Source organism: Crotalus tigris, unplaced genomic scaffold (genome assembly GCF_016545835.1).
Source record: "Crotalus tigris isolate CLP2741 ecotype Arizona unplaced genomic scaffold, ASM1654583v1 scf7180000017690.20705106771:4171800, whole genome shotgun sequence".
Lineage (NCBI taxonomy): Eukaryota > Metazoa > Chordata > Lepidosauria > Squamata > Viperidae > Crotalus > Crotalus tigris.
Genome location: NW_024096569.1, coordinates 3,258,181 through 3,275,000, shown reverse-complemented (window position 1 = coordinate 3,275,000; position 16,820 = coordinate 3,258,181). Strand labels below are relative to the sequence as shown.

At 45.3% G+C, this 16,820-nt stretch overlaps 1 protein-coding gene across 7 annotated transcripts in view; it reads left to right on the top strand.

The window, feature by feature from the left end:
• Positions 1-16,820, top strand: part of CARMIL3 (capping protein regulator and myosin 1 linker 3) — a 71,758-nt gene that overhangs the window by 25,882 nt on the left and 29,056 nt on the right. For all 7 annotated transcript variants that reach the window (XR_005556093.1, XM_039338086.1, XM_039338084.1 and 4 more), the window contains 11 exons: positions 1,459-1,568; positions 2,808-2,885; positions 4,745-4,821; positions 4,928-5,032; positions 6,243-6,312; positions 8,165-8,246; positions 9,773-9,869; positions 10,762-10,816; positions 15,353-15,525; positions 16,099-16,167; positions 16,367-16,460. Coding sequence is in view for 6 of the 7 variants with exons in the window: in XM_039338086.1 (XP_039194020.1) it covers positions 1,459-1,568; positions 2,808-2,885; positions 4,745-4,821; positions 4,928-5,032; positions 6,243-6,312; positions 8,165-8,246; positions 9,773-9,869; positions 10,762-10,816; positions 15,353-15,525; positions 16,099-16,167; positions 16,367-16,460 (1,010 nt within the window). In the remaining variant the exon portion in view is untranslated. The remainder of the gene's footprint in view (positions 1-1,458; positions 1,569-2,807; positions 2,886-4,744; positions 4,822-4,927; positions 5,033-6,242; positions 6,313-8,164; positions 8,247-9,772; positions 9,870-10,761; positions 10,817-15,352; positions 15,526-16,098; positions 16,168-16,366; positions 16,461-16,820) is intronic.

Below are 16,820 nucleotides of genomic sequence, written 5' to 3'. Positions count from 1 at the left end.
GAAGGGAAAAGGGAGGGAGGGAGGAAGGAAGGAAGGAAGGGGAAAGGGAGGGAGGGAGGGAGGAAGGGAGGAAGGAAGGAAGGAAAGAAAAGGAAGAAGGGAGGGAAGGAGGGATGAGGGAGGGAAGGAGGAAGAAAGGAAGGAAGGGAAACGGGAGGGAGAGGAAGGAAGGAAAAGGAAGGGAAGAGAAGGAGGGAGGGAGGGAGGGAGGAAGGGAGGAAAGAAAAGGAAGGGAAGGAGGGAGAGGAAAGAAGGGAGGGAGGGAGAAAGGAAGGGAGAGAAGGAGAGGGAGGAAGGAAGGAAGAAAGGAAGAGAAAAGGGAGGGAGGGAGGAAGGAAGGAAGGAAGGAAGGAAAGGAAAGACAAGGAAGAAGGGAGGGGAGGAGGGAGGGAAAGAGGAAGAAAGAAAAGAAGGAAGGGAAAAGGGAGGGAGGGAGGGAGGAAGGAAAAGGAAGGGAAGGGAAGGAGGGAGGGAGGAAGGGAGGAAAGAAAAGGAAGGGAAGGAGGGAGAGAGGGAGGGAGGGAGGGAGGGAGGCAAAGGTAGGGAGGGAGAAAGGAAGGGAGAGGAGAGAGGGAGGAAGGAAGGAAGAAAGGAAGGGAAGGAGGGAGGGAAGAAGGAAGGAAGGAAAGAAAAGGAAGAAGGGAGGGAAGGAGGAAGAAAGGAAGGAAGGAAGGGAAAATGGAGGGAGGGAGGGAGAGAGGAAGGAAGGAAAAGGAAGGGAACAGAAAGAGGGAGGTAGGGAGGAAGGGAGAAAAGAAAAGGAAGAGAAGGAGGGAGAGAGGAAGGAAGGGAGGAAGGGAAAAGGGAGTGAGGGAGAAAGGAAGGGAGAGGAGAGAGGGAGGAAGGAAGGAAGAAAGGAAGGGAAGGAGGGTGGGGGGAAGGAAGGGAGGAAAAGAAAGGGAGGGAGGGAAGGAGGGAGGGAGAAGATGGAAAAAGAAAGGAAGGAGATGGGAAAAGGGAGAAAGGAAGGCAGAAGAAAAGGAAGGAAGGAAGGAAGGAAAAAGGGAGGGAGGGAGAAGGGGGAAGAAGGAATTCACTACTTTTATTTATACGTTTATATATGGATGACTGAGTGGCTAACAGAAGCATCATATATAAATTGATAAAACATGGATTCATGGCAGTTTGGGGATTTCAGTCCATTTTCTATTCCAGAGCAGTATTTCTCAACTTTGGCAACTTGATGCTGGGTAGGCCTCAACTCCCAGAATTCCTGTTTGGGCTGGGGAATTCTGGGAGTTGAAGTCCACCCATCTTCAGGCTGCCAAGGTGGAAAAACACTACTCCAGGCTAATTCTCCACAAAGGCTCAGAGGTGTCCACTAGACTTCAACTCCCAGGATCCCTCAGTCAGCAGAGCCATCGCAGGGAATTCTGGGAACGGAAGTCTTCCCACCCCTGTTAAGGAAGTTGGCTTTAAACAGTCAAGACCCAGAGTATCCTCCGCTTCCTTCCTCAGGACTTGCCGTTTTGTGCCAGACCTTCAGTGCCAACCCAGCGTTCACCAGTTCTCTCCGCCATCTTGACTTAAGCAAAAACCCGGGCCTTCTGGGCACTGACGAGGCAAACGTGAGTGACTGGCATCCTATCGTCTGAAATGGTCTAGGGCAGGGGTAGGCAACCTTGGCTCTTTTATGACTGGTGGACTTCAACTCCCAGAATTCCCGAGCCAGCATGAGGGAAACTTTGGCCCCTTCATGACTGGTGGACTTCAACTCCCAGAATTCCTCAGCCAGCATGAGGGAAACTTTGGCCCCTTCATGACTCGTGGACTTCAACTCCCAGAATTCCTCAGCCAGCATGAGGGAAACTTTGGCCCCTTCATGACTCGTGGACTTCAACTCCCAGAATTCCTCAGCCAGCATGATGGAAACTTTGGCCCCTTCATGACTCGTGGGCTTCAACTCCCAGAATTCCTGAGCCAGCACAACTCAGCATGGAAACCCCTCCCTTCCCCCTCAGCATGGCTGGCTCAGGAATTCTGGGAGTTGAAGTCCACTAGTCATAAAAGAGCCACGGTTGCCTACCCCTGGTCTAGGATTTCCTGCCTGAGCAGGGGATTAGACTAGAAGACCTTTAAGGTCCCTTCCAGCTGTTATTCTCCTCCTCCTCCTCCTCCTCCTCCTCTTTAAGAAGATATTGGACAGCCGTTTGTCTGAAGTGGGATAGGGCCTCCTTCCTGAGCAGGGGGTTGGACTAGAAGACCTCCAAGGTCCCTTCCAACATGATTATTCTATTATCAAGACGTTGGGGAGTCAGATCACAGCATTGTCCAGAAAACCCCATTCCAGATGAGGATTCCATGTTTGGAAGGGGGGGGGAACCCAATATTATAATATTATAATCTCCCCAGATTTCCAGAATCTGGAGAGTTCCAACGTGAGGAAATCCAGCATTAGACAAGTAAATAAAAAAAAAACCCCACATGGTAGAAGTACAGCTGATCCTTACGATCCATTTAGTGACCATTCAAAGTTACAACCGCACTGAAAAAAGTGACGTACGACCGTTTTCCACACTTACGCGCCTTACGGCCTCCCCAGAGTCAGGTGATCAAAATTCAGACACTTACCGACTCCTATTTATGACGGTCGCAGCGTCCTGGGGTCACGTGATAACCCTTTTGCGACCGTCTGTCAAGCAAAGTCCGCGCGGGAAGCCGGTTTCGCTTCATCGTAAAACGGGGCAAAACTCGCTGAACAAATTCCTCCTTCAGCCACGTCAATTTTGGGCTCAATTGTGGTCATAGGTTGAGGACTACTTGTATCCTGGTTTATGGATGCCTTTCCTTTCTTGGTTCCCTTCTAGAGTTTCTACTCGTTCCTGGCACAGCCCAACGCACTGATACACCTGGACCTCTCCTCCACGGACTGTGCGGTAGACGCAGTAAGTGTCCACGGAGTTTCTCTGCCCTCCAGGTCAGGGTTGTCCCAAAACAACTTTTTTCACGAGGCAACTGGACTTCCTTGTTTTTCTTCGAAGACGTTTCGCTTCTCATCCCAGAAGTTTCCTCAGGTTCTGATTGAATGATCGGGAACGGAAGGGTTTATACTGCTTGCAGAAAAACTGGTCATTTGCCTCCTTTTAGAGAGTCGTTGAGGCCACTGGGAGGTTTATCGGAGTCCTCAGTTGTCCCAAAGGTGCTTTTTTCAGGAAGCAACTGGACTTTCTTATTTTTCTCTGAAGATGTTTCGCTTCTCATCCCAGAAGCTTCCTCAGGTTCTGACTGAATGATTGGGAAGGAAGGATTTATACTGCTTGCAGAAAAACTGGTCATTTGCCTTCTTTTAGAGCAGTGGTTCTCAACCTGTGGGTCGGGACCCCATTTGGGATCAAATGACCATTTCACGGGGGTCGCCAAACAACGCAGTCCACCATTTTTTCCCCCCTTTTCCTTAGCTGTGCTACTCCCTTTTATTCTGTTGGCTTTTGAAAGCCAATAGAATAGACTCTCTTAAATAGAGTCTAATTCTATTGGCTTTCAAAAGCCAATAGGAATTGTCCAGGCTGTCTCTGCCCTGCTAAGCCCGCCAAAAGTCCCATTCTGCAAACGGTGCTGCACCAGTTGAATAGTCCTCGACTTACGACCGGTTGAGTAGTCCTCGACTTACGACTGGTTGGGGGTCGCGGCATTAAAAAGGTTGAGAACCAGTGTTTTAGAGAGTCGTTGAGGCCACTGGGAGGTTTATCTGAGTCCTCAGTTGTCCCAAAGGTGCTTTTTTCAGGAAACAACTGGACTTTCTTATTTTTCTCTGAAGACGTTTCGCTTCTCATCCCAGAAGCTTCCTCAGGTTCTGACTGAATGATCGGGAACGGAAGGATTTATACTGCTTGCAGAAAAACTGGTCATTTGCCTTCTTTTAGAGGGTTGTTGAGGCCACTTGGAGGTTTATCTCAGTCCTCAGTTGTCCCAAAGTTGCTTTTTTAAGAGGCAGCTGGACTTTCTTCTTTTTCTCTGAAGACGTTTCACTTCTCACCCAAGAAGCTTCTTCAGCTCTGAGTGGAGGGTGGGGAAATGGAAGGATTTATACTCCTTGCAGACAGCTGGTGATTTGCTTTCTTTGGGAGAGCTGTTGAGGCCGCTTGGAGGTTTGTTCACTTGTCCCAAAGGTTTTTTTTTTCAAGAGACAACTGGACTTTCTTCTTTTTCTCTGAAGACGTTTCGCCTGTCATCCCAGAAACTTCCTCAGGTTCTGCCTGAATGATCGGGAAGGGAAGGATTCATACTGCTGGCAGAAAAACTGGTCATTTGTCTTCTTTTAGGGAGTCGTTGAGGCCACTTGGAGGTTTTTCTGTGTCCTCGGGATCTTTACCTGAGCCTGTTTTCAACAGGGAAGGGACACAGGGCTGAAAACATGCTGCAGCCAAGAAAGCTCCACACCTATTTGCCACGCTCAGGTGACCATCAGGACACAGATAAACCTCCAAGTGGCCTCAACGGTTCCCTAAAAGAAGGCAAATGACCAGCTGCCTGCAAAGGAGTATAAATTCTTCCATTCCCCACCATCCACTCAGAGCTGAAGAAGCTTCTGGGGTGAGAAGCGAAACGTCTTCAAAGAAAAACTAGACAGTCCACTTGCCTCCTGAAAAAAAAGGCACGTTTGGGATAAACGCAGTTAGGAACGTCAGACAACACCTACGGGGACAGATTGGCTACGGAGTACTTAACGGGGTGGATGGCAGCCGGCGATTCGTTCAGCAGGACCACAATTCACCTCTCGGTGTGGGTTTCTCTCTTTCTGTAGCTTTTTAGTGCGTTGCTGCACGGCTGCTGCCCTCGTCTCTGCTACCTCAATCTTTCACGCAACACCTTTTCCCACCGGTAAGGATAATATTGGTTTTTTCTTCAATATTTTGCAAGGGGAGAGTGGGGGGGGTGTCTGTTTTTGCCCCCCCCCAAAATAAAAGGAATCCTCTCTCTCCCGCAGGAAGGGAAAAGAATTCCCGCCCTCTCTGAAGCAGTTTTTCTGCAGTGCCTATTCACTCAATTGTGTGAATCTGTCCGGCATCAGGGTCCCCGTAGAAGCCTTGCGGTGAGTGTCAAGCATGGCCACGGAGCCACGTTGGGCGGTGCTTAGAACAAAACTGGGGGTGTGATTATCTAATGTGCAATATCATTGGGGTGTCGAGTCACAAAAAGGAGCTAACAACCCTGCGAGGTGGGTTGGGCTGAGAGAGAGGGACTGGTCCAAAGTCAACCAAAGTTTCAGGCCTAAAGTGGGACTAGAACTCACCGTCTCCTGGTGATTGGTCCAGAGTCACTCAGCCGGATTTCATGGCTAAAGCAGGACTAGAACTCGCCGTCACCTGGTGATTGGCCCAGAGTCACCCTGGTGATTGGTCCAGAGTCACTCAGCCGGATTTCATGGCTAAAGCAGGACTAGAACTCGCCGTCACCTGATGATTGGCCCAGAGTCACCCTGCCTAAGGCAGGACTAGAACTCACCGTCTCCTGGTGATTGGCCCAAAGTCTCTCATTCAGATTTCATGGCTAAGGTAGAACTAGAACTCGCCGTCACCTGGTGATTGGCCCAAAGTCATCCGGCTGGCTTTCATGCCTAAGGCAGGACTAGAACTCGCCGTCTCCTGGTGATTGGCCCAAAGTCTCTCAGCCGGATTTCATGCCTAAGGCAGGACTAGAACTCGCCGTCACCTAGTGATTGGCCCAAAGTCACCCAGCTGGCTTTCATGCCTAAGGCAGGACTAGAACTCACCGTCTCCTAGTGATTGGCCCAAAGTCACCCAGCTGGCTTTCATGCCTAAGGCAGGACTAGAACTCGCCGTCACCTGGTGATTGGCCCACTCAGCCAGCTTTTATGCCTAAGGCAGGACTAGAAATCACCATATCCTGGTGATTGGCCCAAAGTCACCCAGCTGCCTTTCATGCTTAAGGCGGGACTAGAACTCACCATCTCCTGCTGTCTAGACTGCTACCTTAACCGCTAGGCCAACTGGCTCTCTGATACATGTCCTTCTGTGTGCATGTGTTGCCTGTGTTTGTTGGGGAAAACAGAGGCTTTTTTAATATATATATTAAGGGCAGGCACTCACGGAGTAACAACTTCACCCCGTACATGTTAGTTTGTGTTGTCGCTTTTTAAGCTCATCCCATTTATAAATATCTGGAGGTTTGGTAGGCCCTCTCTGTTGCCTCAGTCCTTCCCTTTTCGAAGTCTCAAGAGAGAAGGTACATGGCAAAAACCTTGAAAACCACAATAATCCAAGTTTGCTCCCTTCCCACAGGTCTCTCATGCAAGGTTTGTCCGCCAACACCCACCTCAGCGAGCTGCACCTGGATCTGAGCGGATGTGAGGTAAAATTTAAGATGTGTGAGGAATTATCCAGCGTGTAAACCTTTTTTTTTTTTTTGCACATCTGTCCCGCGATCAGCCCCTGAGCGCTTCCACGCTCAAATAAACGACTTCGCCCCTTCGCCGCTCTCCTTTGGGCAAATATAATTGGTCTGCATATGCGGCTAGTCCTCAAGATGCGGCCGTTCGTTTAGCAGCCGTTTGGCGCTGAGGAAAGCAACTGACCGCTGATCCTTGCACTTCAGCGCCATCGCGCATATGCAGGTGGCGACCGCGTCACACGTGTGACAGTTGCAGCGTCCTGACGTTGTGTCATTCCCGTTTGTGAGTTTCCCCACTGGCTTCCCACAAGTAATGACCGCGGGGAAGCAGTCAGGGAAGATCCCAAGTTGCGGTCACGTGATGTCTCACTTAATGACCGCCGTGATTTATTTATGAATTGTAGTACAGGTAAAGTCCTCGACTTACAACGATTTGTTCAGTGACCTTCAAAGTTACAGCGACACTGAAAAAAGTGACTTGTGACCAGTTTTTCCACACTTAAAAAGTGTCATTGTTTCACTTAACAACGGTGATACTAATTTAACAACTGCAGGGACTCAGTTTGGAGGCAAGTAAGGTTGTAAAATGGGGCAAAATTCTCACTTAGTGACAAATGTCTCACTTGGCAATGGAAATTTGGGTCTCAGTTGTGGTCGTAAGTCGAGGACTTACCTTATTTCATGTCTATCATTTGATTTTTTTTTTAATATTGTAAGATGGGTGGCCAATCAATTGGACAGATAAAGGGAGAAAGGGAGGGAGGCAGGGAGGGAGGGAGAGAGAGAAGGAAGAAAGGAAAGAAGGGAGGGAGGGAGAGAGAGAAGGAAAGAAAGAAGGAACAAAGGAAGAAGGAGGGGAGGGAGGGAGGGAGTAAAGGGAGGGAGGGAGGGAGAGGGAGGGAGTTAGAAAAGGAAAGAAAGAAGTGAGGGAGGGAGAGAAGGAAGAAAGGAAGGAGGGAGGGAGGAAAGAAGGGAGGGAGGGAAAGAAGGGTGGAAGGAAGGAAAGAAGGGAGGGAGGGAGGGACAGCAGGGAGGAAGGAAGGAAGGAGGAAGGAAAGAGGGAGGGAGGAAAGAAGGGAGGGAGGAAAGAAGGGAGGGTGGGATAGCAGGGAGGAAGGAAGGAGGGAGGGAGGGAGAGAAGGAAGGAAAGAACAAAGGAAGGGAGGGGGAGGGAGGGAGGGAGGAAGGAAGCGAGGGAGAGAGGGAGGGAGGAGAGAAGGGAGGAAGGAGGGAGGGAGGAAAGAAGGAAGAGAGGGAGGGAGGGAGGAAAGAAGGGCAGGAGGGAGGGAGAGAAGGGAGGAAGGGAGGGAGGGATAGCAGGGAGGAAGGAGGGAGGGAGGGAAGGAGAGAAGGAAGGAAAGAAGGAACAAAGGAAGAAGGAAGGGAGAGGGGGAGGGAGGAGAGAAGGGAGGAAGGAAGGAGGAAGGGAGGGAGGAAAGAAGGAAGGGAGAGAGGGAGGGAGGAAAGAAGGAAGGGAGGAAAGGAAGGAGAGAAGGGAGGGAGGAAGGAAGGAAGGAAGGAAGGAAGGAAGGAAGGAAGGAAGGAAGGAAGGAAGGAAGGAAGGAAGGAAGGAAGTTTATATGCCACTCATTTCCTGAGCCAAAGTGACTCTGGCCAGCTTGATTTGTTTAACCACCACAGCAAAAACCAATATCGGTTTGTAATTTTCCTGTTAAGGTTTCCGGTTTTACATTCTATCTGCATCTGGTCCTTTAACCCTGAGTTCCTTTTTTTTTTTTTAACTGAAATAGGATATGAATGTGCCGTACGGTAAATAAATAAATCCTCTTTTATTTTCGTCCTTCTATCCTAGCTACGTTCTCCGGGAGCTCAAGTGCTTCAAGAACAAATGCCCGGGATCAGCGCCTTGAGCAGTCTCAATATTTCAGATAACGGTGAGTCGGAAATTTGCTTTGGACGTAAGTTCTGAGGAAAGAAAGGTAGAATCAGAGAATTACGGCGTTGTCCAGTGTCCAAATGTCTAGTTCAGTGGTTCTCAACCTGTGGGTCGGGACCCCATTTGGGGTCGAACGACCATTTCACGGGGGTCACCAAACAAGGCTGTCCGCCATTTTTCCCCCCCTTTTCTTTGGCCACGCCCCTGGCACCCGGTGATATATAAGTGGTTGGGGGTCACCACAACATGGGGAACTGTATTATGGGGTCACGGCATTAGAAAGGTTGAGAACCACTGGTCTAGTTACAATATGCAGGGAAATTAAAGGGAATCCTCGACTTACGACCAAATTCGTAATTGGACAGTTCATTTACCGGTAAGTCCTTGACTTACGACCACAACGGAGCCCGAATTTTCTGCCGCTAAGTGAGGCAGTTGTTAAGTGAGTTTTTGCCCCGTTTTACGCCCTTTCGTGTCATCATCGTTAAGCAAGTCACGCGGTTGTTAAGTGAATCTGGCTTCCCCGTTGGCTTTGCTTGTCGGAAGGTGGGGATCGCGTGACCCTCCCCAGATACTACCACCGTCATAAGCGTGGGGATGCTGCAATTGGTTGTAAGTATGAAAAACGGTTGTTAAGTGAGTCGCCACAGTTGTTCAGTTAGTCCGGCTTCCCCGTTGACTTTGCTTGTCGGAATGTCACCAAAGGAGATCGCCTGACTCCCCCCCGGGACACAATTCACACTAGTTGTCAAGCGTCCGAGTTTTGAAAAATGGGCCCAAGTCCTTTTTTTTTCCAATGCCGTTGTGACTTCAAATAGTCACTAAATGAAACTGTTGTAAGTCGAGGACTTGCCTGTATTAAGTGGCACAGTCCTTAAGTGAGGCATGCATCAAATAGAACAGAACAGAATAGAATAAGAAATAAGAATGGAATGGAATGGAATGGAATCAACCTAGATCTAAGGAGAAACTTCCTGACAGTGAGAACAATTAACCGGTGGAACAACCTGCCTCCAGAAGCTTTGAATGTTCCAACACTGGAAGTTTTTAAGAAGAGACTGGACAGCCATTTGTCCGAAATGGTATAGGGTTTCCTGCCTGAGCAGGGGGTTGGACTAGATGACCTCCAAGGTCCCTTCCAACTGTATTATTATTATTGTTGTTGTTGTTGTTATTATTATTATTATAGAATAGAATAGAATAGAATAGAAAATATAGAATAGAATAGAATAGAATAGAATAGAATAGAATAGAATAGAATAGAATAGAATGGAATGGAATGGAATAGAAAATATAGAATAGAATAGAATAGAATAGAATAGAATAGAATAGAATAGAATAGAATAGAATCTTCTTCTTCTTCTTCTTCTTCTTCTTCTTCTTATTATTATTATTATTATTATTATTATTATTATTTATTACCTTTCCTTGCATTGGCAAAAATCACATAACAGAAAGAAACTGCAAGGAAATAAACGATGTTCTTCCCGACATGATCGGTTTGCTATTTTCTCGTTCCCTCAGGCTTCGACACGGATTTAATCACCTTGCTCCCAGCGCTGAGTAAGAACAAATCTTTGAAACATCTCTGGCTCGGAAAGAATTTCAACGTCAAATCCCGGTGAGCGTTTGCGTGGAATAGGCGCCATTTTTCTGCACCCAGCGATGCTAAGATCTAATGCAGGGGTCAGCGTCCTTGGCTGAGGAATTCTGGGAGTTGAAGTCCACAAGCAAGAGTCTTCAAACGTGGCCCTTTTAGGACTGGGAGTTGAATTCTGGGAGTTGAAGTCCACAAGTCCTAAAAGGGCCATGTTTGAAGACCCCTGATCTAATTTGTAACAAACCAGCCATTAAAGCAGTGTTTCACAACCTCAGCAACTTTATAAGATGTCTGGACTTCAACTCCCAGAATTCCCCAGCCAAAATTCCCCTAGGAATTCTGGGAGTTGAAGTCCACACATCTTAAAGTCGTTGAGGTTGAAGAACACTGATCTAAAGAGAAGGGGGTTAAATGCTCTTTCATCTCTGGCAATTCATGTTCTCTTCCGGTAATTTCTGAGAGAATATTTAGGAGTTTCTGGTGGTCTCTTTTTCCTTTTTCCAAGGAACTAAAATTAGCTAAAACTAACCACCTAAAAGGGAACTCATTTCCTGGTGATTTCAACAAACACACCCCTGTTCTTTTTAGGGTAAGGTTCCTCCAGACTGTGAGTCCCCATCTTGTTTACCTCACTAGGATTTCCTAGTGGTGTCCCATCCTTGTATTACAAGCAGTCCTCGACTTAAAACAATTTGTTTAGTGACTGTTACAACAGCACTGAAAAACGTGACTTGTGACCATTTTCACACTTAACAACCATTGCAGCATCTCCCATGGTTACAGGACGTAACTGGAGTACTGCCTTGTAATGAGCGCAATTCGTTCCCAGCTCCAAACATGAGGAGGAAGAAGACGGGGATATTGAAGATGATGTAATGTTGATAAGTGCATTTTTAAAATCTTTTTATGCCAGGACTCTGGAAGAAATTCTCCAGAAGATAGTGCAGTTTATCCAAGAAGAAGACTGCGTAAGTTCTTGGCTGTGCGAAGCATATTTCTGTAGAATTATCGATTATTACTATTACCGTTATTTCCCCAAAAATAAAACCGAGTCTTATGTATTACTTTTTGTGCCAAAAGACCCATTAGGGCTTATTTTCAAGTGATGCTTCAGTTATTTTTTTTCCCCACGTGCAATAATCTACATTTATTCAAAGAAATAACGTCAATAATATCATTTATTTATATTTAATTAGATATGAATATTAGCATTTTATCATTCAATACGTCCGTCGTGCGTTGCAATGTGTCCGTCTGGCTGACGATCTTAACTGGGGCTTATTTTTGGGATGGGGCTGACATTACGAGCATCCTGGAAAAATTAACCAGTGGAACAACCTGCCTCCGGAAGTTGTGAATGCTCTAACGCTGGAAGTTTTTATGAAGAGACTGGACAGCCATTTGTCTGAAATGGTATAGGCTTTCCTGCCTGAGCAGGGGGTTGGACTAGATGACCTCCAAGGTCCCTTCCAACTTTTATTATTATTATGGATCATCGCACAGTCAGCCAGATGTTCAGACTGGATTTGGCATTTTGTCTACCTATCGAGTCCTTACCCAGGACCTGGGATAGGCAGATGTGGATGTTTGATGGTATTACAGGTATCGTTGCAGGATGGAAGCAGTTCCTAGCAAGGCCGCCTTTTGCAATTGACTAATAGCGAATTTGTCAATGCCAATGGTGTTCAAGTGGTGCTCCAGTTGTTTTGGGATTGCACCCAAGGAGCCTATCACTATTGGTACTACCCTTGCCTGCTTTTGCCACAGTCTTTCTATTTCTATTTGTAGGTCTTTGTATTTTGTTATCTTCTCCAGTTCTTTCTCTTCTATTCTGCTGTCTCCAGGCACTGCCACGTCCACTATCCAGACTTTTTTGTCTTTCTTATCGATTATTATTATTCGCACAGTCAGCCAGATGTTCAGACTGGATTTGGCATTTTGTCTACCTATCGAGTCCTTACCCAGGACCTGGGATAGGCAGATGTGGATGTTTGATGGTATTACAGATATCGTCGCAGGATGGAAGCAGTTCCTATAAGGCCGCCTTTTGCAATTGACTAATAGCGAATTTGTCAATGCAATGGTGTTCAAGTGGTGCTCCAGTTGTTTTGGGATTGCACCCAAGGAGCCTATGACTATTGGTACTACCCTTGCTTGCTTTTGCCACAGTCTTTCTATTTTATTTGTAGGTCTTTGTATTTTGTTATCTTCTCCAATTCTGCTATCTCCAGGCACTGCCACATCCACTATCCAGACTTTTTTGTCTTTCTTATCGACAATTGTTAAGTCTGGGGTGTTATGTTGCAGGTGCTTGTCTGTTTGAATTCTGAAGTCCCAGAGCAGTTTAATTTTATCATTTTCTATGACTTTCTCTATTTTATGATCCCAGTTTTTGCTTACAGGCAAATGATATTTTTTGCAGATCTTCCAATGCACCATTGTTGCTACTTTGTCATGCCGCTGCTTGTAATCTCAATCTTCTTGCAACAGCTTACCAAGTGGTCCACTGTTTCTTCAGCTTCTTTGCATAGGCGGCACTTACTGTCTGTTGCTGTCTTCTCAATTTTGACTTTGTATGCATTTGTCCTTAAGGCTTGGTCTTGTGCAGCCAGAATTAGTCCCTCGGTCTCTTTCTTCAATTTTCCTGCTCTTAGCCATTGCCAGGTATTGTTATCTGCTTTCCAGCTATTTTTTTCATGTATTGGCCATGTAGTGCTTTGTCTTCCCATGCCTCTATTCTGTTCTTCATTTGGTCCTTGTAGGCCAGTTTGGTCTCTCCAGTAGTTAGTAAGCCTTCTGATATACTAATTTCAGTGCATCTTCATCATTGTTCTTCAGATATTCTTCCAAAGCCATTTTTTCTTCTTCAACCATCTGATGTACTTGTAGCATTCCCCCCTATTTGCCTTGGTAGATAAAGTCTATCAATGTCACTGCGTATGAAGGGCATGATTCATTGTCATTATTTTTCTGGTCTGGCTTTTAGTTCGATTGAGTCCCGGTGTACCTAATGACTGGATTGCCCAGGTGTTGATTGCCTTTATGGTATTTCCTCCATTGAGTTTGGACTTTAAGATCTTCTTCACTCTCTTGATGTATTCACCTCTAATCTTTTTCTTGATCAGTGTGCTTGATGTTGTCAGCTTGAAGGATACCCAAGTATTTGTAGTATTCTTCCTCATCCAGACTCTTAATGTTATTTTCGTGGGGCATCTTGATTCCTTCAGTTTTCACCTTGTTTGATAGTAAGTGTGGCACATTTGTCCAAGCCAAACTTACAATATCTTGGCTATATATACGGACAGTGTTGACAGCGATTCTATTTCAGATGATGTTTTTCCATACAGCTTCAGATCATCCATATAAAGGAGGTGGGATAGTCTGGCAGATGTTTTTGATGTTTGATAGCCATGTCCTGAGTTATTCAGTATTGTTGACTCAATAACAAATAGTAATGGTGATAATGAATCTCCTTGAAATATTCCTCTCTTGATATTAACCTCTCCCAGCCTTCACCATTGATCTGCAACTGTGTTTTCCATTGTGCCATCGATCTTTGCACAAATTTTCTGATGTTTCTACTGACTCCTGTTATTTCTAGGCACTTATTATCCAATCATGTGGCAGAGAGTCAAATGCCTTTTTGTAGTCAATCCATGCCACATTCAGGTTGGTCTTCCTTCTCTTGCAGTTTTCCAAGATCATTTTGTCTATTAGGAGTTGATCTTTTGTTCCTCTGCTATTGGGGCGGTTTCCTTTCTGCTCAGGTGGAAAGAGATTGTTTTCAACTAGATGCTGTTGCACTGCATCAGCTACTACACCAGTTAGTAATTTGAAAGTTGTTGGTAAGCAGGTAATTGGCCTGTAGTTACCTGGTGTTGCCCCTTTTGCTGGATTTTTCATTATTAGGTAGGTTTTCCCAGTTGTTAGCCACTTTTCAATTTCTCCTCCTTGTAGTATATTGTTGAACTGCTTGGCAATGAGTGGGTGTATAACAGTTAGATGTTTCAACCAAAACCCATGCAGTTCATCTTCACCTGGTGCTGACCAATTTTTGATTTTCTTTGCTCTTTTTTCTACCATTTTTGTTGTTATTACTAGTTCTTTCATTTCAACTTCTGTTTTATTTGCATCCACCTCTTTTAACCAAGCCGCATCCTTGTTGTATTTCTTTGGGTTAATATCTGCTTCCAGAACTGCACTGTTTCTTCCTTGTCAGGTACTGACTGATTCTTGCAGTTTCTCCATTGGGATTGGTAGAGTTTCTGATTGGATTGAAATTGGAGGTTCTGCCTATAGTTTGCAATTCGAGCTTCATATCTACTGATTTTCCTGGCTATAGCTGTTATTTGATTATTTCCAGTGCTTCCTTGATCTTCCTTGTTTCTAAGTGGTATTTCTTGATTAGGTATTCTTTGGTCTTCTTGTTCTTCAGCTTCTTTTCTTTCATCTGTTCTAGCTTGCTTGCATGTGATCTTAACTTGCTGATCTTATTTTCTAGTCTAACCTTCCATTTTTCTGGTGCACTGTTTGTTTGTTTTTCTTTTTGTTGATTTTGCATCCCAGGTATTCTGTTATAACTGCAGCGTGCTGTACATTAGTTGGTTTGTTTCTTGCAATGAATTGGTGCTTATACTTGATATTGCATATTTGCATCTTTTAATGCTTGTGCTAGCTGTTTCTTTGGAACAAGCTTCAATGCAGGTAGCCTTATTCTGTTGTTTTTGTGCTGTTCTAGATGCTCAGTTATTCTTGGTTTCAATTCTTTTATTTCTTTAGTTAGAGGGTTTTGTTCTTCCTGAGGAAGAGGTGCCTGGTTTCCAAATGAGAACAGTTGTATATCTCTACTGGATTCTTTCACTGCCAACTCCCCCTGGTTTGCCTCTACATTCTGAATTACTTCTGGTAAGGCTTTGATTTCTTTGCCCTGGGTAAACCTTTGCAGTTCGTCCAATTCTGTTTCTGTGAATATTTTATTTCGTGTTATAAATCGGCGTTGATCTGCTCGTCTCTGTTCTGTTATTTCTGATTCTGGATGTTGTTCTTTCCAGAATTGGTGCATTCGTTTTAGATATCCTCGTCTTGTTGGACTTGATCTGTAGTAACAGATCATTATTTCTTTGTTTTCCATCACTGTGTATCTGCGACGGGTAAACACCTTTTCTTCCAGTAGTTCTGCAGCTGCTGGCCCTGGTTGCTCAGCCAACAGTCCTGAGTCCTGTAACCCATTATTATTATTATTATTATTATTATTATTATTATTATTATATCATGATAGGGCTTATTTTCAGTTGGGTCTTATTTTCGAGGAAATATGGCACTTACAAGGCTTCTGAATTGTTCCTAGCAAACAATTGAAGGCGGTTCTGGTGATGATTGTCTCTGGGGTGAAGGGAAGGGGTAGAATCTGGTTGTTGTTTTTTAGGGTATTCAGATTGGCTGCTTAGCCTCCCCCCTTCTCTTCTCCTCCTCCGCTCTCTCTCTCTCCCCCCCCCCAAAAAAAGTCCTTACAGTCTTTCTCGGTGGCCGATTCCCGGCTGAAAAGCCGCTGCAGCATCCTGATCAATGCTCTGGGGAGCAACACTTGCTTAACCAAAGTGGACCTGAGCGGGAACAGCATGGAAGATCTCGGGGCCAAGATGTTGTCCAAAGCTCTGCAGATCAACACCACGCTGAGGTAGGTCAGAAGACCCGGAGAACTTCAGAGAGTTAGGTCAATGCCCGTGGACGGAAGCCCCAAAGATGGAGGCTGGTGACGAGAGGACACAACTGAGGCATGGAATGGAATGGAAGAGAAGAGAAGAGAAGAGAATAGAGAAAATATGGAATGGAATGGAATGGAATAGAATAGAATAGAATTAGAAATAAGAATGGAATGGGAATAGAATAGAGTAAAGTAGAATAGAATAGAATAGAATAGAATAGAATAGAATAGAATAGAATAGAATAGAATAGAATAGAATAGAATAGAATAAGAAATAAGAATGGAATGGGAATAGAATAGAATAGAATAGAATAGAATAGAATAGAATAGAATAAGTAATAAGAATGGAATGGGAATAGAATAGAATGGAATGGAACAGACCAGAGTAGAACAGAACAGAACAGAACAATATATGGAATGGAATAGAACAGAACAGAATAGACCAACTTTATTGTCACTTTGAATCGGCCTACATTAAAATGAAATCTCATTGCATTCCGCTCTCAAAGGGTCACCACTAAACCAGACTGTCTTTCTCCTTTGTAGGAGCATTTCTTGGGACAGGAACGGGACCACCGCCCAAGGCTTCCAGGACATTGCCCGGGCCTTGGAGAAGTGAGTGAGCAGGAAGGTCCACCTGGAGAGAGAGAATCAATTGATCAGAATACAGCTGGAAGGGACCTTGGAGGTCTTCTAGCCCAACCCCCTGTTCAAGCAGGAGACCCTATATACCATGTCAGATAGATGGCTGTCCAGTCTTTTCTTAAAAACCTCCATCTTTGGGACAGATTTTTCAGACTGGGTTCTTTTTCAGCAACTACACGCTCAAGTTTATGGCTTTGCCCATGAGTGACATCACCACAGCCTACCGCAACGCCCCCGACAGGACGGACGAGATCTGGCAAAAGGTGAGCCCACGCCCAGTGATCTGGCATTATTAAATAATTAACCAGTGGAGCCACCTGCCTCCAGAAGTGGTGAATGCTCCAATACTGGAGGCTTTTAAGAAGAGACTGGAGAGCCATCTGTCTGGAATGGTATATAGGGTTTCCTGCCTGAGCAGGGGGTTGGACTAGATGACCTCCATGGTCCCTTCCAACTCCTATTCTATTCTATAATTCTATTCTATTCTATTCTATTCTATTCTATTCATTATTATTCTACTCTACTCTATTCTGTATTCTATTTTATTCTATCCATTATTACTCTACTCTGTATTCTATTTTATTCTGTCCATTATTACTCTGTTCTGTTGTGTTCTGTTCTAA